The 24,968-nt window shown below is 45.6% G+C and overlaps 1 protein-coding gene across 6 annotated transcripts in view; it reads right to left on the reverse strand.

Annotated features, from left to right (window-relative positions):
* LOC147606854 (uncharacterized) overlaps positions 1 to 24,968 on the reverse strand; it is a 63,741-nt gene that overhangs the window by 26,054 nt on the left and 12,719 nt on the right. For all 6 annotated transcript variants that reach the window (XM_086791316.1, XM_086791315.1, XM_086791314.1 and 3 more), the window contains exons 3-9: positions 10,130 to 10,571; positions 9,972 to 10,034; positions 9,582 to 9,794; positions 8,891 to 9,472; positions 1,122 to 1,868; positions 698 to 988; positions 464 to 616 (exon numbers count right to left, since the gene is read on the reverse strand). In XM_086791316.1, coding sequence (XP_086647442.1) covers positions 464 to 616; positions 698 to 988; positions 1,122 to 1,868; positions 8,891 to 9,472; positions 9,582 to 9,794; positions 9,972 to 10,034; positions 10,130 to 10,571 — 2,491 coding nt within the window. The remainder of the gene's footprint in view (positions 1 to 463; positions 617 to 697; positions 989 to 1,121; positions 1,869 to 8,890; positions 9,473 to 9,581; positions 9,795 to 9,971; positions 10,035 to 10,129; positions 10,572 to 24,968) is intronic.

Raw genomic sequence — 24,968 nt, forward strand, 5'->3', positions numbered from 1 at the left:
TGTTTTCACTTTACATTTTGCTTTGTAATGTGTCCAACAGTAATTTCAATAAGCGTCTCTACAGTACAGGAAACAATCAACAGGAATACACATCAAAGACCAGTTGCTGAGGAAGCCCGTCGGTTGCAACACCCGAAAGCCTGACTTATATGGCTGGAAGAAGACCTCAAAAGAGATCATGACACACTAAGCTATTTTGAACAAGATAGCTGGCACAGGTGGAGACAGACTCAGGTTAAATCCTTCCCACAAATACTCCCACACTGCACAGAGATCTTGTGTCTGGACTCAAACTGGACTCAAATAAACTCCACACACAGACCATATTGGACTTACTGTTTTTATCAAATTAGTCCCTCACATGGGCTCCCACTATGAGAGACAATCCTATCATAAAGATCAAGGAACATTTATGTATATATTTTACTTAGAACACTCAATAGAAACTGCCAGCAGAGTAGACCTGATCGAGTGAGAGGTTCAATTCTCGGGCGATTTGTACACATTCTTCATACGGAAGCCGCCTGTTATCTTGTAAACCTATCCGTTTCTGAAGTTCTGTTCGCTGGTCCATGGTCATGACCCGTAAAGATGACCATGATCGAGGCCCGAAAAGCTTCCAAACAAACCACAAAATCATTACATATTTCAAGCAGCCAAGTGCAGGCTCATCACCACTCCCAATAAAGTGGCATACCTCTGGTACAGTTGACCCCGGAAAAATACGCCTCGCAACATAAGAGTATGATCCACGGAAAAAATACTCTAGACTCTTCCAGTATTCGTCCAAGCTTTCCTTTGATGAGAGCTCAAAATAATGCCTTGGAGAAGGACCAAGGTTTAAAACATGTGCAGATATGGAAGAAGGTGGCTCAAGAGCTGGTTCTTCAATGTATGGCTTTATCTCCAGGGCATAGGCCACCCCAGCTTGTGGAAGCTTATGCAAGGAACCTTCAATAGCAGCAGGTATCATGACAATCCTGAGTAACTTGAAACCCAATTCTACAAATGTTAGCCTCAAGAGAAAGGTAAAACAACCAATCACATGATACGGTATACATTACAGAACACACAATATGGACAGACAAGTTACTAACAAGCAGGCACCTACATTAATATACCTTCAGTCGTCGCAGTATATCTACGAGCCAAGAGAGACGACCGCTAGCATTTATGTCTAGCAATGCTTCAGACTCTCTCGTGGGCAGGTCAGACAGCCTCATCCCACGCCTGCAGCGTTCAGCAAGACCCTTGATATGCTTGGTTGAACCAATCACTTGCAGGAACAGCTCCAAAGGCATTGACTGTACTGCAACAAGTAAAGAAAAAATACCACCACCCCTTGCATTTGGGTGCTCATAAACTGTATTACAATCCTCCAGATGAGTATTACCGTCTGTTAATCCGGAGACATAAAGCCATAGAAACTGGTGAAGCATACGGCACCGGACTAGCTTAGCAGAGATGAAGCCATTATCTTGCAAGGTCCCTCCTTTATCCACAATTTCTGTTTTAGGCATCCTCTTTAGCCCACTCAGAGTAGGGATAGTTGCACGATTCTTTGATTTTCTCCAACGGCTTGAGCTTTGGGTGCGGACCAGCATATCAAAAGCCCGTTGACGCTCATAGATTTCAGTTAAGAGATCCGGACAAACCTCAAGAGATGGCAATAGAACCACGTCCACAGTACGAATCTGCCCATAGTTCGACACACCGGGAAGGCTCAGTAACATACATTTGCAGCGGCCTTCCTTTTGCAACTTTTGTAAATTGCGAACTACTGTCTTTCTGTCTAGAATAGTGTCTTTTCTGCCTTCAAGGTCTTCCAACCACTTATGTAGCTCACTTCGAAGGATAAACTTCTCTCTCTGTAAAACCATCAAAATAAGGAAGTCAGATCAAACAAATGAACAGCATTAGGAGCTCTCATATACTAACGGGAACCCGACAAAAAAAAAAAGAAAAAAAAAACTATGCATCACAGCACCATTCATTCATTAGTAAGTCCAAAAACTAACAAAAGAACATGCCTTTGCTATTGACTAATGTATGACTTTGCAGTATAGTAGAAAGAGTAGCTCAAACAACTGTTTGGTCTACAGGGTTATCTTTTTTTCCCAAGAAAAGCTCCTATTAGTCATAAAAGAAAACCCACAAAAGAGGAACAATCTACAAGAAGAACCCTCATGCAAGGTCATAGAAGAAAGGAAAAGAGGGAGCCCCCTGTAGAACACTCATGGCACATGCCTATGTGCTAGGGTTTAGAGAAAGAAAGAAAGCACGATATATTAAGCGTCTACTAAAGACCCAATGGGCCTATGAGACCAAAGTGATGTTGGCCCTCTTGGATGCTAGAGTTAGGGTATGGATAGCAAACACACTCACAAGAAGCAACACGACTGGGTGCAGGTGTGGGAGAAGTACTTGCACGTATATTAAGTGATAAGAAAATGAAGTACAAGTACAAGATATAAAGTGTAGTATCCTTTCACACTCAATGTCCAGGGAGAAAACCGCAATGGGAAAAAGTCCCCTTGGTAAGCCCATGTTCACACATAGCACTACTAATCTGTAAGATCTGTAAGACGCCTTCAAATCCCCCCTTTAGTGATGTTGTGAACCTGTACAAGGTAGCAGATCACTCCATGTAGAAGAATAAGCCTAAAGCTTTGTGGAAAGCTTCAAACTTCTCTCGAGGCAACGCCTTGGTAAACAGTCCTGTGTAGAGCAATAGGTCAAAGTGATCTCCCATGCATGAAGCCTCTCCTTGACATAGTGATAATGTATCTCTATGTGCTTGGTACGAGCATGGAAAACTGGATTCTATGCCACAGCCATAGCACTCTGACTGTCAGTGAGTATGGTGGTGGGTATCTGCGGCGGACACTCACGAAGTTTTGCAAGTAACCTTCTTAGCCAAACACTAGTCCACTGAATGCACAACCAAGTCCTAGTGTCATGTACTTCCAGTACAAGATGTCCCAAGTCTAATCCTCATCTAAGACTAAATGAAGATTGTGGTTGCACACATAACTAGTGAGTGATACTCACGTCTACTTTAGGGCAAGCATAAAACTCCCCATCAACTTATGTGTATCTCTCAGGTCCCGAAACAACTTCAAGACAACATACGGCTGCCTGATAGCCACTTTAACCCCACCAAGTTGGGATGAACCAGAGGTCGACACTATCCCATTAGCAGAGATCTTGAAGAACAGTGGTTATAACATATTCCACCTCTAACATGTCCATGGCTTACACCGGTGGAAAATCCACATGACTCGGAATCAAAATAACCATGTGGAACTGCGTCCACCCTGGAGTATCAAACGGTCCAACCGTGAACTAGTCTAGACATTCAGTCTAAGACCAAGAAGTTCCAAACTTCTCATCTCTCTCATGTACAATTATGAGGCTGCCTCATCCATCGATATCATTTGGTCATCATGAGAGAGTGTGATGAATCATAAAACTTGTCACCCTTCGAGTGACATGGCAATGCTCAAACAACCAAGAATTTGGACTACGATGGCACATCTCCTTGGAAGGGTGAGGAGGGATGCCGAAATTTCTTTTGGTGCGCCTACAACTCAGATATGAGAACAACAAGAATCTAGTCATTCTAGTCAATCAAGGAGTTGCTTGGTGGTGCCGTCTTCACAACTTGCCAGAGTCAAGGTACGTCCCACCTACACAAACGTTGGGTAGTGCATGGGAGATTATAGCTAGCATTGCAGCCTAGCACATTTGGAAGGCTAGATGCACTAAGGCCATTGAGGGCACTTTGGTGTATGATACACACTACATTTGTAGGATTAATATCATCAACACCCTCATGGCCACTTGAGCTAGAATCCACGGATCTTCGAGGGTTGTGGAGAGAAAGCACAGCCAATTTATGAGAGTGGAAGCATGGAATCTTTTTCACTGCCACTCTTATGGGACCTTGTTGGCAGCACAAGGCACCTGATTGGTTGAGATTTCTCCCTTGTTTGGTTTGAATCTCCTCTTTTCTTAAAGAAAAAAAAACAATGCCTCTCTAGACAAGCTAGGGGAGCATGGCCTGTGGCTAGTCGATCAGTAGCGGTTGTGGTCATGCAAAAGCGGAGACCCGTAAAGGTCACTCCGAGGTACACGTACCTCTTCTCCAAGAAGAGGGATGCCAAGTAGTCCCACATGCAAAGGCAATGTGGAAGATGAGAGGGTATATATAGTCCAAAGAGACCCCTCCTATGATTTCCCAATATGTATGCACCTACTGCAACTGTCACTGAGTTGCACAATGTCCACATAGCATGCCCATTTATAAAAGGAAAAGATCCAAGCAAAGATCATTCAAGGTACGCAAGATCCCGAACACTACGAGACCACTTTGCATCCAATGTGAAGGCTCACATACTGCCCTCGCCACGCTAGCACAAAGACCTCCACAAAAACCTACCTGATCCAACACTTCCGTATATCCACTCAAGAAATCACTAACTTTTTTTTTTCTTTTTGTATTGGCATTGCATTTTGCATATCAACAACCTGTATTTTGATGCTTCGATGGCATCCCCCAAACTTATTAAATAGTTGTCCTCAACACTTAGGTCTTGCTTTTCTCTACTTTTTTCTTGTTGTGGGCTTTTGAGACATGGTTCTTTATGTGGAATGTCCTCCTCTTCTCTTGTGCTTGGCTTTGGGGACCATCTTGCCCTCAGAGTTTTCACCTTCATATAAAATGAGCTTGGGTTTGACCTCACTGGCAAATACCCCACCCCTTGCACCTCTAGAGTTGCCCTTAGGCAACATGATTCTCTTCTTGTCAAGATCAACACACCCCCGTTATATGTTAGAAGACACAAACATGTGCACACATTCTCGTCCTTGGCTTTAACCGGGCGTCCCCGACCCCTTGGCACACATACACAGATATGCTCACAAGCATAAATCAAATGAACAAATGAATGCACAAACAGTTTCTTGGTTTTGACATCAATTTCTTGGTTTTTACACCAGTTCCTATTGTAGTCCAACTACCCATGTCAATGTCTAACTATGGTAGAATAATAGTATTCATATCCATGTATTCAGTTCTGATTTCTTTCACTAATAAACAATGCTTGCATGAGATGGCTAGTCCCATGACTCTCATACAAAAGATTTAGTATTGTTCAATCTCAGAGTTGCTCATTTTGGATACAACGTGGGTGTCACCATTTGGTCCCTTCACCAGTCTTGACCATTGTTTCACACACTAAGCAGAACCAAGGTGTGAACGGGGATTTTCCACAGAAGAAAGCTGAAGCATCTATTGACAAAGTTTGGCTTGAAATATGGCCACACAACATGAGTAGCATGGGATTTTATTCATCAAAGTGACTTATAATGTTTATAAGTTGGTGTGTTCACATATCATTAAAGACGGGCTGGACATATTATTATTTTCGGCATCTACAGGTGGACAAAAGGAGGCACCTACTTGAAACTTGGCCAACAAGCTTGGGAAAAGCACAAAAGTTTATATTTTGGGCTAAAACTTGGAGTACAAGCCAAGAAAAGCATAAAGTTGATATTTTGGGCTCAAACTTGGAGTACAAGCCAAGAAAAAGCATAAAGTTGATATTTTTGGGCAAAAAGGGCAAAGTGCTGCAAATATAGCTAGTCGACTTCATTAAAAAGAGGTTGGGCTTCTTCTTTTTGGCATGCGCATCCCTTGGAGCCTTCTCTCTCTCTCTCCTCTGTTGGGCGACTGCAGTTTGTTCTCTCTCCTCTCTCTTACACTGGTCGTACAGCAGTTTCTGGGCCGTTTTCAGCTGGTCAACTTCTTCTAGGGCAGCCAGATGGCTGCTCGCTTTCTCCAGAACCTAACAAGGTTGGTCAACTTCTTTTGGGGCTGATTTATGGACTGTTTATGGAGCTGTCTTTGGGCGGAATTGGGAGCTCTTCTTGGACTGTTTATGGCTCTGTTTTGGGGCTGATTTGGCATGGAAGTTGGGGCTGTTTTGGGCTGTTTTATGGACAGTTTATGGGCTGATTATGGGACTGTTTTGAGACAATTTTTCCGTTGGCTTTTGATGCTGTGTTTGTATCTTGGCACCACTGGATAGTTATCTAGGCAAGATTTGTGCCGATGCTGTGGAAAATCCGGTGTTGTATGCACCCACACCTTGGTATCTTGTAAAAGCTTCTACCTAAATAAAGAAGTTCCTAGGGGGGCCCGGCCGTTCCGGCTCAGTGCGGTGTTATTGTATTATTTATGGTTCTTCCGCTGTATTTTCATGCTCAATGTTTGGTATTTGAAGTGTTGGTCTATTATTGTGCGGGTTTCCCCTACTATGTGACATTGGGCAACAACCCTCGAGTTCTAGAATACTCAATTCCCTACAATGGACTATGGAATATAAACCTTGAGCATTCTCCTTTGTTCCGAGTTCCTTAGATGTCAAAATACAAAGGCCAGTGGCTGTCCTCAATTGAAAAGCTTCCCGATATACCTGTAAAACCTGTGGATACTCCGCAAAGAAGTTCTCATCCACCCACTTGGCATCCATAGCCGAATAATTCTTGAACTTGACAAGGTACTTTCTAGTAACCTTGCCATGTGATCCCCTTCTTTCCTTATGAAAGACAATCTGCTCTGGTTGAAGAACTTCCTCTAGCTCTTCGTAATGCATATCAACAACCTATATTTTGATAAATGTTGTTTGGCACCTATATGTCTAGACCACCATCTCCCTATGGAATATGCTCCAAGTAACACTTCCTCTCAAACACCGAACCAAAAACTATGCCTGTTGTCAATACAATCTCCAAGAAATGTGCCCTATGAAGACACCAATTCACATATCCTCCCCGTTGGAGGTGCAAATCTCGCATGGGTAGTGAGGATTGCAAGATGGGAAAAGGGATGACAAGTAATCCCAAGGAAAGGCAATGTGGAAGATGAAACCGTATATATAGTCCAAAGGGACCCCTCCTATCTTCAACTCCCCCAAGCTTGTCTTTTGTAGAAGATTGGAGGACTAGTTATGCAAAGTGCGGACCTGTCTTAGCATGCCAAAGCCTCCGCAGGCCCATGTAGATGTGTGTACCTCCAAGGGTGCTAGCGGCTCTAGAAAAAACACTAGCACAAATGTTGGCCAGCCGTCTATGTCATTCATTATCACCAACGCCAGTAGCATCACAATCAGAGCTCTTTCATAGCAGAACGGACACCTAGTAGCTGCATGTCGTGCGCTAAATTCGGCTGCAAAAAAACTACTTAGTGTATGATAGGGAACTTCTTACAGTGATCCAACACCCTTTAACAGTGTAAACATTGCCTAGATTTATTGCATGTGAATGTCCATGGTAGTGGGGACACCTAGGAACCCCATGGGCGCATGTGCATGAACTTGTTCAAAGCCAAACACATGAATTTTACACGTTTTGTAGGTGGTAAGTATTGCCCGTAGGCCCACTTTATTATTTGAGGTTTTATAACCACTGTGTGTGTAAGTGGCAGGTTCACATGACACTTAAATGAAGGCGGACAATTTATCAACTGGGTGTTACAATTTAAGTGAGTGTGGGTAGTCAACCACATGTGAACTACAAATTTGGACACAGCAGGGGGCTCTTGTCAAGAGGCTATTCTACAACATAGCAGCTATTATTTTCAGCACACAGGCAGAAAATTCTCCATGGTTCTTGTTGGGGCAAGTGGAGGGCTTCTCAGTTTTTGGTGCTTTTCACACACCTCTTCTAAGGTGGTGGTGCAGAAACCCATTAAACACATGTATCAACCATTGAACATGTAACTCGGCCATTAAGCATCAAGATTAGCCATTCGGCACATTGGGTAACCATTGGATGGACAACCATATGGGCTTATGGATGAGTCGTGAAGACCCTTAAAGACTGACTCATTTACATTTGGACGACTCATGAGTGCCGGGGCTGTGTGAGTGGACCCGTTTTTCAAAACTTTGGAGACCCAGGGCACTCCATGCAAGGGTTCCTTCAGTTTATGGATACGCTTGTGAATCACAGCATCATTTCTCTTGTTTGATCTTGTTTTCATCACGTTATTGTATTGAAACACTCATGATTTGGAAACCACCCACAAGCTTGTACATTTCATTGTACAATCCCTTTTGGTAATGGATTTGCCCCAGCTTCGGGCCCCAATGTGGTGTTGATGCTCTTGGTAATTTGCCACATTTCATTACTGGTTAACTGTGTTTAATCAAGTTCACGAATAAGACTCTGAGATCCGAGCACCAGTTACATCTCCTATCACAGGTTGTTACATATTGTACTATTTTGGCCTCATGGGCCACTTTGACCTTAACCACATGTAAACCTTTCATTCTTTCTCTTTATCTCTTTGTTATATTACTGCAAGTTCTGGTGTCTCGTTCTCAGCTCTCAACTTTCCTCCACTTTCAGCCCACCACTTACAACTGAAACTTTCTGCGACAACAAAGGTCATCTACATTTTATAATTTGAAGGGAGACAAGGGCATGTGCTTAGTACACAAGGAATTTGAAGAGAGAATGCTCTATAGTCCACCTGACATGGATTAAGCATGATTATGCAACTAAGCCCAACTGTTATTAGCAGGTTTGCCTTTAAGAGCAGTCAAAAGACTCGGATATGAAGTTCGGACATCTGGCTGCTCCAATTATAGCATTTCTTAAGCTTATCACCTTTATCGTAAGAAGAACAGCTCATTCTTACTTCTTTGCAACCCCACTTTCCAATGAAGCACCATTTGATTTGTATGCCAAGACAAAAATTTGTGCCTACAATTAAGTTTTTTTTTAAGGCAAGCCCAGTTGACTTACACCATCTATTAAACATCCAAACTGTGATTACATTGGAATCTTGAATATGAAGCAAAGAGTCGCCACCGTTACGCACCTCCAATCTTTCCATAATCCATATTTCCCGCCGAGTGTGTGCTGAAGATAAAGCCACAGTGCGTTGGCTAGATATCGAAAACGCAATAGGCAAGGATTCATTGGATACAGATGGCTGGCCTGCAAGGGCTGCAATGTCAACAGTGTTGGTGGGCATTATACCCTGCTCACTTGCTTCTGACTTCTCCCCTTCTGTATAAGGCACCAACTCCAACCCAGCCATTGGTAGTCTATCTTCAGCTGGTTTGTCAGATTCTGCACAAGTGACATCTTCACTGGGCAAAACGTTTTCTGCTAACTGCTGTGGAGAGTCTGATACACAAGAGCCTCCTTTCTCCACCACAGGTGTATCTCTAAATTGCACTAGAGGCCCTTGCTTGTGTTTGCTTGCCTTATGAACAGCCTTGCTTTCTTCAGTATCACCACCATCTGCTTGAGCACTAAGCAGGTTTTCAGGCGCCCATACTCGGTACTGTGTGGACCGTTTGTGATTCTCCACTTTCAAACGTAAGCCGTGTTTAGGAATCATCTCAGTCAGCCGAAAATAGTTTTTCCTGTTGTTGATGCCAAGGCACGTAAAGATCTGAAATGAGGAAAACACAAGGAAAATGCAATCCATTAGACACCAGCAATGCCTTGTATTTCGCAGTGTAATTATTAGAAAGTCTGTGCTCAGTACAGCCTGAATTCACCTCAGTAACTGCCACCCCATCTGAGGCTCCTTGCTTGATATGGTCATAGATTTGGCGGTTTATAGAAAGCTCAGCCACCTGCTCTGTGATTTGCCCACGTTTTGCAGCTTTGAAGTTTTGCTCAAAGCCCATTTCATCAGTATTCACACTGTTAGATTTGCCACTAAAGGCTTTCAAGTCAAAAGATTTTAGAAGACGAATACACGGGAGCACCTGCATGATGTCCACAGACTCTCCTGTATTACAATGTGGAACAATAGGGGTAATTGTGATGGTAATGGGGCACTAGACTCTGCAAACCGCCAAACTATCCATGCACGAGCTAAGCAGATAGTGAAGCATGCAACAAAGCAAACAACCCCCATTAGACAAACAAACCCCCTGCATCACCTTTTTCTCAACTTTTGCCTCAAAGGCCTCGACTATACCAGCTCCCACCAGCCTGCTGAGTACCTGCAAACTACTGGTCTTGTTAAAACTAATGTAAGCCTTTTCGTGTCTTGCAAACAAAGAATTACATGATAAAAATGCAAGGAGATTCCCCCTACCCTGCGCCATGCACGATGCCCACGTGTGAACCGGTAACCCAAGCTCACTTTTAGGTCCGAAATCACTAACACCTTATTATCTGCTTCTTCCAGCCTCTTGCAGATGGCTTTCAATGCAGGAAGGTCATCATTGACAAGGATATCTTTCACGCCATTCTTTGGACTTGCTCCTTCTGCAACTGTATTAGTGCTTTTGCCTTCATGCTCCAAGCTGGCAACTCCAGGTTTTTGGATCTCAAACCTTTGTTGAAATCCGAGCTTCACATCTTTGGCAAAGCGTTTCAAATGAATGAGATTGGTAGCTACGGGGCGTTCACCCCTATATATAGAGGATTGTCTGACCACCAAGCCTCGTGACTCCAAGTTCTTGATTATGTAGAACAGCTTTTTCCCAGTCATGCCAAATTCTTTGCCAATCTGATATTGAGTAATTCCATTGGCTCTGCACACATGTCAATATGCTTTAAATCCTAAAAGAAACAAAGATTAGAACAAAGGCAAGTCTGCAACTTAGGGAAGTGCTGTTCAATCTTTTCAGATAACAAAGTGACATTATTATCTGCAAAATTAAGCAAAAAAAACTTTGTTGCCTACACCCCCTATTATGCAGATGCATGTTTGTGCACGCATGGAAGTGTAAGCTTGAACTTCAATACTTGAGCGAATAATCATGTCTTGCGAAATGTGGCCTTTTTGTCACATGAGTGAGGCAGCAGAAAGACTTAAACATAGATCAACACTAAGCACATGAGAGATTAACACTAATCAAAACTAAGCAAGACATAATAGAGAAGGAGAGAGAGACCTAATCTATTGTATATTGCAAAACATTAATATTTACTATGACAAACTTCAATCTTGGCTTAAATGCTACTTATGCATACCTATCTACTACTGCATAGTTGACTTGCTGATTCACAGCTTTGTAGAGATCTGAAGATGCTTGCGTTTGGGAGTTGGGGACTACATTCTAGCCAGTGGTGTCAACACCTGTGTGCAAGCATGAGATGAGATGAGATGAATAAAAGCAACTCTAAACTGCCCTTTTATGCTGCTGGTTGGATTCAAGTCGGCCAGCCCTTTTATGACCCCAAAAGGCCATCGAAAAGATCATTTATTGTGTTCATATTGTGCACAACTTGTGTCCCAACTATTGGTCCATGTCCTAGGCCCCAGGCACCTATTAGACTTCCAAAATAGCCCCAGACACGCCATACTCTGCCACGCACTTTGCCCACGAGGCGGCTCCAAATAGGAAGCATTTCCACTTGGCCCAAAGCCTTGGTACCAAACGGGCGTTCTAACTATGGTACCACCATTCCCTATTGACCAGCACACCAATCATGCAGCTTGAGCCTAATTAGGAGCGTTTTATGGCTTCTCCTCTAATACTTCTAAGCTTCATGTGGACAAATCATCTGTGAAGATACAAGTTCAAATGAGATGGCAGGCTACTTGTTTTACGAGAATACCATTAATGTGCTGCTTCCACTTGGCTTGGGCTCTAATGGATCGTTCCACCCATGGATACAAGGCTTTCCCCCTTCTTGGACCAGCAATACCAATCACCTGTTAGCAGTCATTTCCTGTCTGTATATCTACACCAGGGCCTCTGTTGTGGGTGTGCCCGCCCGATTTAGGTGTTTTCTCATTTTTCCCCACTCTCTATATTTTTCCCTATTTTTTCTGCTGTGTGGGAGGCTGTCCTGTGCATGTCGGCTACCTCTGTATGCTGGCCGACTGCAGGACTGTGTGCTCTTAACACTGGCCGACTACTCCCTACTTCTCTCTGCTGCTGGCCGACTTCACACGTGTGATGGCCGACTGTCTGAAGCTGGCCGACTGGAGATGTAGCAGTCGGGTGTCTTTATGGCTGCTGTCGGCTGCCTTTTGTGCTGGCCGACTGGCTGATGGGGCCATATAAAATGGCCCCATGTATTCAGTTAACGGGATTTTCTTGTGTATATATAGCAGAGTTACATGCCTCTCTCTCTCCTTCTCTATTGCTGTATTTTTCTGCAGTGCACTTGCTCTTGTGTTCTCAGATTTTGTCTTCATCTCCGCTGCATATTCTGACATGGTATCAGAGCTCTAGGCTCTTGATAAATCTTGGGAACTATGTGAGCAAGAGGGGGGCTGTTTTGTTGCTGATTGGTGGACTGTTCTGGACCGTTCAGGAAGAGGAGAAGCAAGAGGAAGGCGGGCTGATTTGTTGGACAGCCACTTGCAGGTTTAAGTTCTTCTTTTTTCCCATGCACCCACCATTTTCAGTTACACTCCCACAATGGCATATCTACTTGAGTTGGCTGAGAAGCATGTGAAGATCCCGACACTCCCCACGTTCCCAGTGGACCGTCAGTTGGACGGGAACAACTACGGAATATGGAAGGTAACGATGGAATTTGTTTTGGAGTCTTACGACCTTGCTGATTCATTGTTGTTGGGGTTCCATGGCCGGAGTTAGAGGAAGGGGAGTTACCCTCAATTCAAAAGGAACGCAAGGCACAGGCACAATTGTGGGATCATGTCAACGCCAGGGTCTGTTCTTTCATTTTCCTCAACTGCACACCGCAGGTAATCAATCATATCAAGCATATGACGCTGGCCAGAGGTATATGGCAGCATTTGGCTTCTCTCTATAACAGGGTATCGCCCATGAAGAGGATTTCCTTGGAAGTATAGATGCAGGTGATGAATCTTGCAAAGTCATCGACGGTGCGGGAGCACATCAACAAGCTGCAAGCTCTTCAGCAGGAAGTTCTTCAGGCTGGGAAAGAGATATCATCGGAGGATATGGCCATCACGTTGCTGAAGCATTTGCCCTCTCAGTACTCAGCATTCTGCTCTTCTTTGATTACCAATGGCAAGCTCAGCACAATCGATTCACGAACCCTCCACACGGCGGAGGTTCGAAGGCCTTAACTGGCCAACGGTCGAAAGGCCAGAATAATAACAACAAGGGCAAAGGGAAGGCTTCATCGGAGAAGTCTTCTGAGAAGAAGCCTGACGTAGACCGAGAGAAACTGAAGGCCGAGAGGACCTGCAATGATTGTGGCATGACTCCTTCCCGTGACTTCTTTTTGGATCTGAAACGGCAGTCAGGTCGCATTTTCATTGGCGACAATTCCACAATTCCGATACACAGTGAGGGCCGGATGGAGATCATTCCCGACGGCAAGGGGGGTAAGCACTCCTCTCATGTTCTTTATGTCCCAGCACTTGGTTTTCATCTATTGTCAGTGCATGAGGTATGCAAGACTGGCTTCTTGGTGGAGTTTGAGAAGCATTCAATTGCTGTACGGGACCGCGAGACTCGCCAGGTTGTTTGGGAAGGTGGCGTGGAGAATGGTATCTACAAACTCTCCGCACTCTCCTCATTGACAAGTTCTCACGTTGGTGACTTGTGGCACTTTCGGTTTGGCCACTTAAATGTGGATGCGTTGCGGCGAGCTTTCCGGGACCAGATGGTGGTTGGCTTGCCAGATGTTGCCGGTAGGCAAGGACGTTGCAGTTCCTGCATACGTGGTAAGCAGCACAAGGAATCCTTTCCGAAGCAGGCTTCCACGCCGACTTCGAAACCATTGGAGTTGGTACACACTGACTTGTGTGAACCTATGCTGACACCATCCTTGGGAGGATCTCTATACTTCATGCTGCTTGATGATTGTTCCAAATTCACATGGGTCTATTTCCTTTCTCAGAAGGACCAAGCCTTTGCTCGGTTCAAGGAATGGCATGTGATGGTGGAGAAAGAGTCTGGATTGCGGTTGTCGATCCCAACCTATATCTCTTTCGGGAACGCGGCATGGTTATGTTAATCATCCTTCATGTGGATAATCTCATTCTCACTGACGGTCATGTGGAGCACATTGGAGTGACGAAGGCTGCCTTGTCAAAGGAATTTGAGATGACCGACTTAGGCTTACTCCACTTCTTTTTGGGATTGGAAATCTGGCAGACCCAGAGGGGGTTTTTTGTTTCTCAGCAGCAGTATGTTCATGAGTTGCTTGAGGCCTTTGGGATGGAGAACTGCAAGTCTATTACGTCGCCGATGGACCCAAACACAAAGCTGACAGTGAATGATCCTTGTGAGCCAGTTGATGCCTCTTTGTATCGGAAGCTGGTTGGTTCATCGATCTGGGTGCTGAACACCAGATTGGACTTGAGCTATTCCGTGGGGCTGTTGAGCTCATTCATGCAGACGTCGTTGAAGTCTCATTGGGACGCAGGATTGCGGATCTTGCGGTATCTGCAGGGTATGAAGGATCTTGGGCTCTTCTACACAGATGGGGATTGATGGATGGAGTCGGACTCCAAGGATGGAGTGACTCAAATTGGGGAGGCGATCCACATCAGGCTACAGTTTTTCCCTCGGCTCAAGAGCCGTTTCATGGAGCACTAAGAGGCAGCCAACTATTGCCTTATCATTGTGGCAGAGGCAGAGTACCGGGCTGCTTATGGTGCTGCTTGCAAGGTTGTGTGGCTGCGACGGAAGTTGCTTGGCAAGATTGGGTTTCCGCAGAAGGAGCCCACAGTCATCCGGTGCGATAACCAGAGCTGTATAGCTATTGCTCGGAACCCAGTCTTCCATGCCCGGACCAAGCACACAGAGATACAATATCACTTTGTACGTGAGAAGATCTTGGCTGGTGACATCTTGCTTCTTTATTGTTCGACGGAGGACAATGCAACGGACCTCTTCACGAAGTCTCTACCTCATGCTATGCTCTGGCGGCACTCCAGCTCATTGGGGTTGGTTCCACATCCAGGAGCTGAGAGGGGATGTTAGCAATTATCTCCTGTCTGTATATTTACACCAAGGCCTCTGCTGAGGGTGTGCCCGCCCGATTTAGGTGTTTTCTCATTTTTCCCTACTCTCCATTATTTTCCCTATTTTTTCTGCTGTGGGAGGCTGTCCTGTGCATGTCGGCTACCTCTGTATGCTGCCCGACTCTGCAGGACTGTGTGCTCTGACACTGGCCGACTACTCCCTGCTTCTCCTGCTGCTGGCCGACTTCACACTTATGATGGCCGACTGGAGATGTAGCAGTCAGGTGTCTTTATGGCTGCTGTCGGCTGCCTTTTGTGCTGGCCGACTGGCTGATGGGGCCATATAAAATGGCCCCATGTATTCAGTTACCAGGATTTTCTTGTGTATATACAGCAGAGTTACACGCCTCTCTCTCTCCTTCTCTATTGCTGTATTTTTCTGTAGTGCACTTGCTCTTGTGTTCTCAGATTTTGTCTTCATCTCCGCTGCATATTCTGACATCGCCATCAATAAAACGCGAGACCCCATGGACCGTAATAACTATCAAACCGTCATGATTGGCCATAAATTGGCCAAGATCTATGGGACAGTTTTGGAGGAAAAGTTTAGCTTCTAGACAAACAAACAAAGATAGAGAGCTAGGGGTCAGGCCCAGTTCAAGAGAAACTAGCCAACACTGGACCACATCTTCACCTTACTTACATGTGTGACTAAAACTTTATGTCTTCTAGTCTTCACTCCCTTGCGCAAATCTGTCAATGGTACTGCAAGGTTAGAAAATCGATCCATATGTGAGCTATATGCTTGGCACAAGCCCACGAAGGAACGTATCTCTTGGGTTGTCTTCAAAACGTCCCAATCGAGAATTGCCTTAATCTTCTTAAGGCCAAGGCGAATTCCATCAGAATTGATCACATAGGACTTCTTGAACTCCAAATATGCTCTTCTTTGCATTAATGTAGAGTTCATTGTCTCGCAAAAGCTGCAAGACATTCTGCACATCTTTCACGTGTTGTTCTACAGTGGAAGAAAAAATAAGAATATCATCCAAAAAAATGAATAGACATATACCGATGAGTACAGCAAAGACTTGAGACAACATCTTGTTGAATGTCGTCGATGCATTGGTCTAACCAAAAGGCATGACCACAAACTCATAACAACCTCGTTCTGTTCGAAAGGCCGTCATTAGGATATCGGCCTCGAAAATTATGACTTGATGATAGCCACCTTTGAGGTTGATCTTGGTGAAGTACTTAGCACTGTTGAGTCGTTCAAGTCGCGGTGGACGTCGCTATCTGCCATGGGCCAACATAGATCATCACACACTCAGCTGCCTTTCTAATAGCTCTACTAGCTTGAAGGTGGGAAATAAGCGGAATACCTTGAATGCTCAGATCCCTAAATGATAGTAGGCTCAGGCAAACCTTGAAGGTGACCTACCTCCAATCAGTAACTAGCGAAACCATTGAATCCCAAGGACCATGTTGCACCTGAGAAGGAGCAAGACGATGAAATCTCTCTAAAACAGATCCTTCTAGACTGTGAAGTCAAATTGTTGAGCTTTCTAGGAAATCTGGATACGTAGGCCGGGAGTGAACCCGTCCACATCCAAATGATACGGCGCAAGGGCACATTTCATCTTGGTCGCCAACTGTGAGGAGATGGCATCTTCGGAACTGCCCATGTCGAAGAGAACAAATCGTTGCCCCTTTGCTGTGCCATAAGCTCGAATAAAACCTTTCTGACACTCCTCAACTCCGCCCTCCTGCTTATCATTGAATACCACTACAGGTATTGCATTCAAAGCGGGTAAAAGCTGAACAGCATTGGTGGTTGAGGGCGGGGGTGGAGAGGGTGATAGAGTTGTGGCGGTAGCCAATGTAGAGGCTGGTTGTTTGCCTTTTTCCGCTTGCCATTTGGTACAATCCTTCTTGGCATGTTCCATGTGGTGGCAAAAAAAACAATGGTTCTCTTTGAAGTACCGCACCTTCTCATCTGACTGTAAGAATCCTCCGATAAGGCTCTCCTTGATCTTTTCTTCAAGGATCTTCTTAGGTCCATCTTGTCACTCCTTCCCAGGAAAAGAGCTATTCCGGCCCTTCTTCTTTTGATCCTTGCTATTGGGAGTCCCCTTACCTGCCTGCTGGTTAGACACCTACTTCTGCTAGTTAGACGCCTAGTTCTGTTGGGTAGTCTCCATTTGGTGCCGCAGAGGTTTGGAGGTGACTGGAGTGGTCTTGGGCTTGCCTCTATTGAGCATCATCTTATGATTCTGCGCAAGAGTCAAAGCCCTGTCATAAGTCTGGGGTTCAAAATATCGAACGGGAAACCGAATGTTTGAATCCAATCCCCGAATGAACTGCTTGAGCTTCTCCTCCTCAGATTTCCCCAACTGTTGAGCTAATGGGATCACTTTGTTTGACTAGGTGAGCACAATGAAACCGTTCTCAGTGAGCATAGTGGCACCCGGTTCGTGCACCGCCCAGGAGGTACATACGTACGGTGCGATTCCATATGGTGGCGGTACAATCGAGTGGGATTTGAATGTTTTTTTGCCCGTTTTTTTTTTTCTTGACCGTTTTTGGACCGTTTAGAGAATCGTTTCTTGGGCGTTTTTTGGAACTGTTTTAGGCTTTAGCCTTTCTTTGCCTTTGCTTGAGCCTCATTCTATTATCTATATAATATCCCCTCCCCCAACCCCATCCTCACAAGTGCTCATTGTTCAACCCTCCCCTAACAAGTGCTCATTGCTCAAGTCTATCCTCTCCCTTGAGCTCTCCTTCAAGGCTCAAGACTCTCTCCCCTCTAGGCTCTCTCAATCATCTCCCTCTTCCTCAAGGCTCAAGCATCCCACACAAGGCTCAAGCCTCTCCCTCTTCCTCAAGCCTCCCCCTCCCTCTCCCTTTCCTTCTCCCAGGACCCCTCTCTCCTCTTTCCCCCATGAGAGAAAAGCATGAAGCCTTTACATTGCATGCCATTACCCATGAGAAGAACGAGGGGAAGTCGGGGGCATGAAGTGGACTTGCAAGTATTGTGGCAAGGTCTACACTAATAGTGCCACTAGACTTCTTGCACATCTCTCCAAGATGGGGGGGGAGGGCAAATTGCACCTTGGAAGATGATCCCTCAAGATATTTCCTATGGCATTGTGAAGAAGTACTCCTTGCTTGGCAAAGCAAGTGATAGTGGAAGAGTCTCCCTAGCCACCGCTTAAGACGAAGTCGTCCCACCGGCAAAAGATACATCCTCATCATCCTTCTCCGCATCCTTCACCCCCTAGACCAACTCCAACCCCTCATCAAAGAGACCAAGTGAGTTTGAGGTTCCACACATGAGGCAAGCCACTCTTGGGGGCACCATAGAAGCGAATGTGACCTCTCTCTCTTGGGTCCAAGCAAACCAACAAGAGGCAAATGTGGAGATTGCATGCACGATCATTGAGTGCAATCTTGCATTTTGTGTCCTTAAAACTCCTCAATGGCAAAGGATGGTGAGGGCCATTGCCGAAGTAGGACCATGGCCCTTGGCATGGTATCACCTACAACGATATGCGCACAAGACACTTGATGAAGAAAAGGAGAGAATCGACAATACCCTCGAGCCCATCCAAGCGGGATGGGTGAAGTATGGGTGTTCCATCCTCTCCGACGGATGGTCTGATAGAAAGAAGAGAGGCATCCTCAACATTCTAGTATCTTGCCCTCTTGGCACGCACTTCTTGCGGGCTGTGGATGCCAGAAAGGCAAGGAAGAAAACCTCGGGCGATTTCATCTATCACCACATTCAACAAGCCATAATCGAGGTGAGTTTGAAGCTTTAGCCTTTGCCTTTTACTCAAGTTTCAACTTTTAAGTCTCATTTATTTTCCATATTCTCATTGACAAAGACAAAGATGAAGCCAAAGATGCAAAGCCAAAGGGCAAAAGTGGAGTCAAGATTGAAGAACTCAATGTGTCACATGCAGGTGACAGTGAGGATGAAGTCCTATTCACGTCTTCACTTGATGCCCATTCACTTCTTGCAGGAGAAGGTCATGGTATGCACTCATGGATCATTGATTCAGGTGCCTCCTTTCATGTCACAGGTTGCAGAGACTTGTTTGTCAGGTATACTGCTGGCAATGAAGGAGTAGTTTATTTGGGTGACAACCATGCATGCAAGATTCTTGGCAGAGGTGATGTGAGGCTTGTGTTTTCAGATGGCTCACAGCTTATGCTCCATGATGTCAGGCATGTGCCTGAGATCAAGAAGAACCTGCTTTCTACTGGACAGCTTGATGATGCTGATTATGTTACCACATTTGGTCGTGGAAAGTGGAAGATTAGTAAGGACTCACTGGTTGTTGCCAGAGGCTCTAAGGTGGACACTCTTTACTAAATGCATGTTGGTGTTTGTCACCACGCTAATGTAAATGCAACCGAGCTGCCGGAAATCTCTATGTGGCATAGCCGGTTGGGACACATGAGTGTCAAAGGAATGGAGCAATTGTCTCGTTTTGGTTACTTGCCTTCTCTAAAGTTCTCAAGTTTTCAGTTTTGTGAGCATTGTATATATGACAGGCAACTCCAGTGCCCCCACAAGAAAGCTCTTAGACAGAAAGATACTCAGTTAGAGCTTGTGCATACAGATGTATGTGAGATGCCTCAGCTTTCTTTGGGAGGGGCAAAATATTTTGTGTCCTTTATTGATGATGCCACATGCAAGGTGTGGGTTTATCCTCTTCGTTTGAAGAGTGATACATTCTCAGTGTTTGAGAAGTTTGTTGCTCATGTTGAGAATCAAACTGGCAAAACACTGAAGGCTTTGCGTTCCGACAATGGTGGAGAGTATATGTCCAAACAGTTTCAGGACTTTTGTGATGCTAAAGGCATCAAGAGGGAGCTCTCTACTCCTTATGATCCTCCACAAAACGGGACAGCAGAGAGGATGAACAGGACCATTCAGGAGAAGGTCCGTTCTATGTTGTCACATGCTGCGTTACCTCATGGTTTTTGGGCTGAAGCTGTTATGACAGCCGTTCATCTTATAAACAGGTCACCTAACACGAGGCTTGGTGGGAAAGTGCCAAAGGAAGTATGGACAGGGAAGCCTCCATCCTACAAGCACTTGAGAGTGTTTGGTTGTGTTGCGTACGTGCACATACGCAGGGAAATACGCACCAAACTTGATCCTAAGTCTCACAAATGCATATTCCTAGGATATGGTGACAGAGGTGAAATGGGGTATAGACTTTGGGATCCAGTGAATAGAAAGATTATACGCAGCAATGATGTCATTTTTTATGAAACATGCATGTATAAGGAGCCTGCAAGGCAACAGGAGCCTGGCAGAGTCATCTTTGATGATGAAGAACATCATGGACAACAACCAAGGGCTGTAAATCAGACTTTAGAGCAACAAAACCAGCCCTTAAATGGTGCTGAAAATGGTCCAAATGGACAGCCAGAGATGGCAGAAGATATCCCTATGGATATCCCACAGTTAGAGGAGATACCGGGCATGATTTTTCAACCTTATGGCATGGAACAGGAGCCACCAATAGGTGATATGCAGGCTGGACAGCAACCTGCAAATGATGGTCATTGGGTACGGAGGTCCACAAGACCCTCCAGAGCCCCTGACAGGTTTGTTCCACGGGTTGACTACTTGATGCTCACGGACTGTGGGGAGCCCTCATGTTATAAGGAGGCTTTACAGAGGGCAGACAAGGCTCTTTGGGAGTGTGCTATGAAGTCAGAGATGGATTCTCTGCACAAAAATGAAACATGGAAGTTGGTGCATTTGCCTACAGGCAAGAAGGTTTTGCCTTGCAAGTGGGTTTACAAGCTCAAAGTTGCACCTGATGCAAAGCCAAGATACAAAGCCAGGTTAGTGGCTAAAGGCTTCAAGCAAGAATATGGTGTGGACTTTGATGAGATCTTCTCTCCAGTGGTCAAAATGACCACACTTAGAGCTGTATTAGCTTTGGTTGCTCATGATGATCTGGATTTGATTCAGATGGATGTGAAGACTGCTTTTCTTCACGGTGATCTCCATGAGGAGATATATATGCAACAGCCAGAGGGTTATGCAGTGAATGGAAAGGAGAAGCTTGTATACAAGCTGAAAAAGAGTCTTTATGGGCTCAAACAGGCACCAAGGGAATGGTATCATAAATTTGATACATTCATGAAATCCCAGGATTTCAGGAGAAGTGACATAGATCACTACTTATACACCAAGAAAGCTTTGGATGGCAGTCTATTGATCCTCATCTTGTATGTTGACGATATGTTGATTTCCGGGAATGTTGACGATATGTTGATTGCCAGGAAATCTCGTAAGGAGATGGACGCCTTGAAGAAGAGGCTGCATCAGACCTTTGATATGAAGGATTTGGGTGATGCAAATCACATTTTGGGTATGCGGATACTTCGGGACAGAAATCAGCATGTGTTGTATTTGTCTCAGAAGGAATACATTGGCAAAGTTTTGCAGAGGTTCAATATGGATGGGGGGAAGAAGACTAGTACTCCTTTGCCTCCATATGTGAAACTCAGTGCTATGGACAGCCCACAGTCGGATAGTGACAAGGCTGATATGGCCAAGATTCCGTATGCTTCAGCTTGTGGCAGTCTCATGTATGCCATGGTTGCTACTAGGCCAGACATTGCATTTGCAGTGGGAGTGGTTTCTAGATACATGGCCAACCCTAGCAAGAAGCATTGGGAAGCAGTGAAAGGTGTCATGAGATACCTGAAAGGCACACACGATATGTGCATATGCTTTGGCAAACAGGATGCATTAGTGCATGGTTACACGGATTCGGATTATGCCGGTCATCCAGATAACCGGAAGTCTACTACCAGTTATGTGTTTACATTCACAGGAGGTGCTGTGTCATGGATATCCAGGATGCAGAAGTGCACTGCCTTATCTACTACAGAGGCCGAGTATATTGCAGCCACAGAGGCTTGCAAGGAGGCATTATGGCTATCTCAGTTAGTGGTTGATTTGGGTTATACAGGGGATATTCCATTGTTGCATTGTGACAGTCAGAGTGCCATCCAGTTGGCAAAGAACCCTGTCTTTCATGCAAAGACGAAGCATGTGGATGTGAAGTATCACTTCATCAGAGAGGTGATAGAGAACAAGCAAATTCAGCTTGTTAAGATTCATACGGATGACAACCCGGCTGATCTGTTGACAAAGAGTTTGCCTCCAGAGCGGTTTGCTCATTGCAAACACTTGATGGGCATTGGGGGATGAGGCCAGTTTCAGCCTTGATATGGCCTTGTATATTATCATGTACATGCTGTTTTTTTTCTTTTCCTTCATTTAAGGGCACCTTGCCTTTAAGTGGGAGGTTGTTGGGGTAAAGGCATTATGCCCACCCTTGTAGTGTGTACAAGCCCATAAGTTATAGTACATAGTACACTTAGTACTTTTAATGTACTAAGTGCACTATGTGTACTAGAGCAAATATACATTGTGATAGGGGAGTCACACACTCATATCATGAGTTGACTTATCCCCACATCTCTCTCTCTCTCTCTCTCTCTCTCTCTCTCTCTCTCCCTTCTTCTTCTCTGTGTATGTCTCCCACATGAAACCCTAACTCTAATCTCCCTTCACCTGGCAGTGAAGCCGCTCAAAGAAGATGAAGCATCTGTGTCCAAGATCTCCAAGTGCACAAAAGTTGGAGTCTTTGAAGCTGAAGCTGAAGAATCAGCACTCTTCGCGGTATTCCGCTTGGGACACTTCCTCCAATAGTGGCCTTTATCGCCACAATCGTTACAGGTCCACTCGGCCTTCAGTTTCTCACGGTCTGAATCGGGCTTCTTCTCAGAAGACTTCTCCAATGAAGACTTCCCTTTGCCCTTGTTGTTGTTACAGCCTTTCGATCGTTGGCCAGTCAAGGCCTCGGAACCTCCGCCCTATGGAGGGTCCGATCCGCAAGGTCATGCCAGGTTCACTCTCCCAGGTCCCACTGTAGGCACGTGAGAGGTCGACACTCCCATATCCATAGCTGCCAGAATCTCTCCCTGGCCACCTTGGCCGGCGCTAGGTCTGTGCCACTCTCGTGCCCGAAAACCAATCACCCTCACCCTCTGCAAGGTGCAGCCACTGAAATCCTCTAAGGGGAGCTCAGATCTCTTTAGTCTACCATGGGATACAATAGAAAAAGTGAGCAGACCATAGTCACAAGGGACGTGGGGGACGGACCCCTGAGACGGGGGAACGCCGTCCCATAACGGGCGGAAACGGAACCAGACAGCTCAAGGCTCAAGCCTCTCCTACATCTCTCTCCTACACTCACGGTGTCACCTCCTCTTGCTTTAGCCTCTCCTACATCTCTCTCCTACACTCACCTCCATTGCTCAAGCCTCCATGGCATCTTCATCGCGACCATCCCCCGCACCTCGTTCCGGCAGCGCCAATACGAATAGAGGAAGGAGGACCGAAGGTTGGTCTTGGTGGGAAGAGGTCAACTCCTATCATCCCGGAAGTGGAGGAGGCTCTCACCCATGGTCCTGCAAGCTATGTCCATATAGGCGAACGGGTGGGGCGGATAAAGTGAGAGCTCACCTCTTGCATGAGCCTGGTCATGAAGTCCGATTTTGTGATCAGGTCACACCGGAGACGAGAAGGAGGCTTCTTGAATGTGTTGCCGCACATGAGGCCTTGCTTTCAAGGAGGAGAGTGCCGCATGTGGCCGTGGATCCCGCAACACTAGTGAGGCCATCCCAAGGTTCGGCATCCCCATGTGCATCCACTTCATCGACACCCACGGGCGCATCACCCGCCCCACAAGAACGGGCCCCAACACCATCCTTCTCCATGCCAACCGCATCCACACACTCATGCCGGCAAACTAAAGACCCTTGAGGGTAGTTGGGACCCCAAGAAGAAGGACGAGGTGGATACGGCCATAGCCCGCTTCTTCTTTCATGACCACATTGCTTTCTATGCTGCCAGGTAATCAAGAATTAAGATGTCTAGCTTAAGATCTATCATTTTACAATGTTCCTCTTACAAGTTACTTGAACTTTGAACTTTGAAGTTAATCGGTTATTAAATTATTCATTTTTTGTGGATAGATCGGACTACTTCAAGATCATGGTGAAGAAGATAGGGGAGTATGGTCCAAACTATACGCCCCCATCATCAGAGTCCTTGCGCACCACATTGCTAGAGAAGGAGAAGAGGCTTGTGGAGCAAGCAACAAAAAACACGAAGCGACAATGGGCAAGGAATGGAGTGTCCCTGATAGCCGATGGATGGAGTGATACGCTGAAGAGGTCCATCCATGGCCTCGTCGCATATTCCCGCGGTGAGATGTACTTCATCGCCTCACATGATGCTTCTGGGACCGGGAAGAGCGCTGATGTGCTAGCAGCAGAGTGGGCTAGTGGCATAGAGATCATTGGGCCAGACCTAGTTGTGGGCTTTGTTGCTGATGGGGAGGCTTCAAACAGGGCAGCTGGAGCGATCATTGAGAGCATGTACCCCAACATCACCGTGTCATTTTGCATGGCACATTGCTTAAATAATCTCTTGAAGGATATTGGGGACTTGCCATGGATCCGACCTATCATCCAAGTGGGCAACCAAATAGTGACATTTGACACAAACTATTTGTTCCTACGCCATGAATTCTCCAAAAAATCTAGCCGTCAGCTCCTCAAATACTCAGATACGAGGTTTGCCTACAACTTCTTGATGCTCCACCGATTGAAAGAGTGTAGTGGTGCATTGAGACAGTTGTTCATTAGTGACGAGTTCACTTCTTCACCATTGGCTTCCACTGAGATAGGAGCTCTATGCAAGGAAAAAGCAAAGAGCCCTGATTTTTTGGGAAAAAGTGAAGTGCATTAATGCTATGGTTCAACCTATTGTCCACTTGATGAGGCTTGTGGATGGTATGAAGCCATGCATCGGCAAGGTATATGAGGCTATGGACAGCATGATAGAGAAGCTGAGGGATTTGGAGCCAGATGAGGACAGGTACGAGGAGATCCGTGCACTATGTGTGCGTAGGTGGAACTCCTACTCCTCTCCTTTGCATGCAGCAACCTATGTGGT

The sequence above is a fragment of the Cibotium barometz genome, chromosome 56 (assembly GCF_041138505.1).
Source record: "Cibotium barometz isolate CiBa-2024 chromosome 56, ASM4113850v1, whole genome shotgun sequence".
In the NCBI taxonomy this organism is placed as follows: domain Eukaryota; kingdom Viridiplantae; phylum Streptophyta; class Polypodiopsida; order Cyatheales; family Cibotiaceae; genus Cibotium; species Cibotium barometz.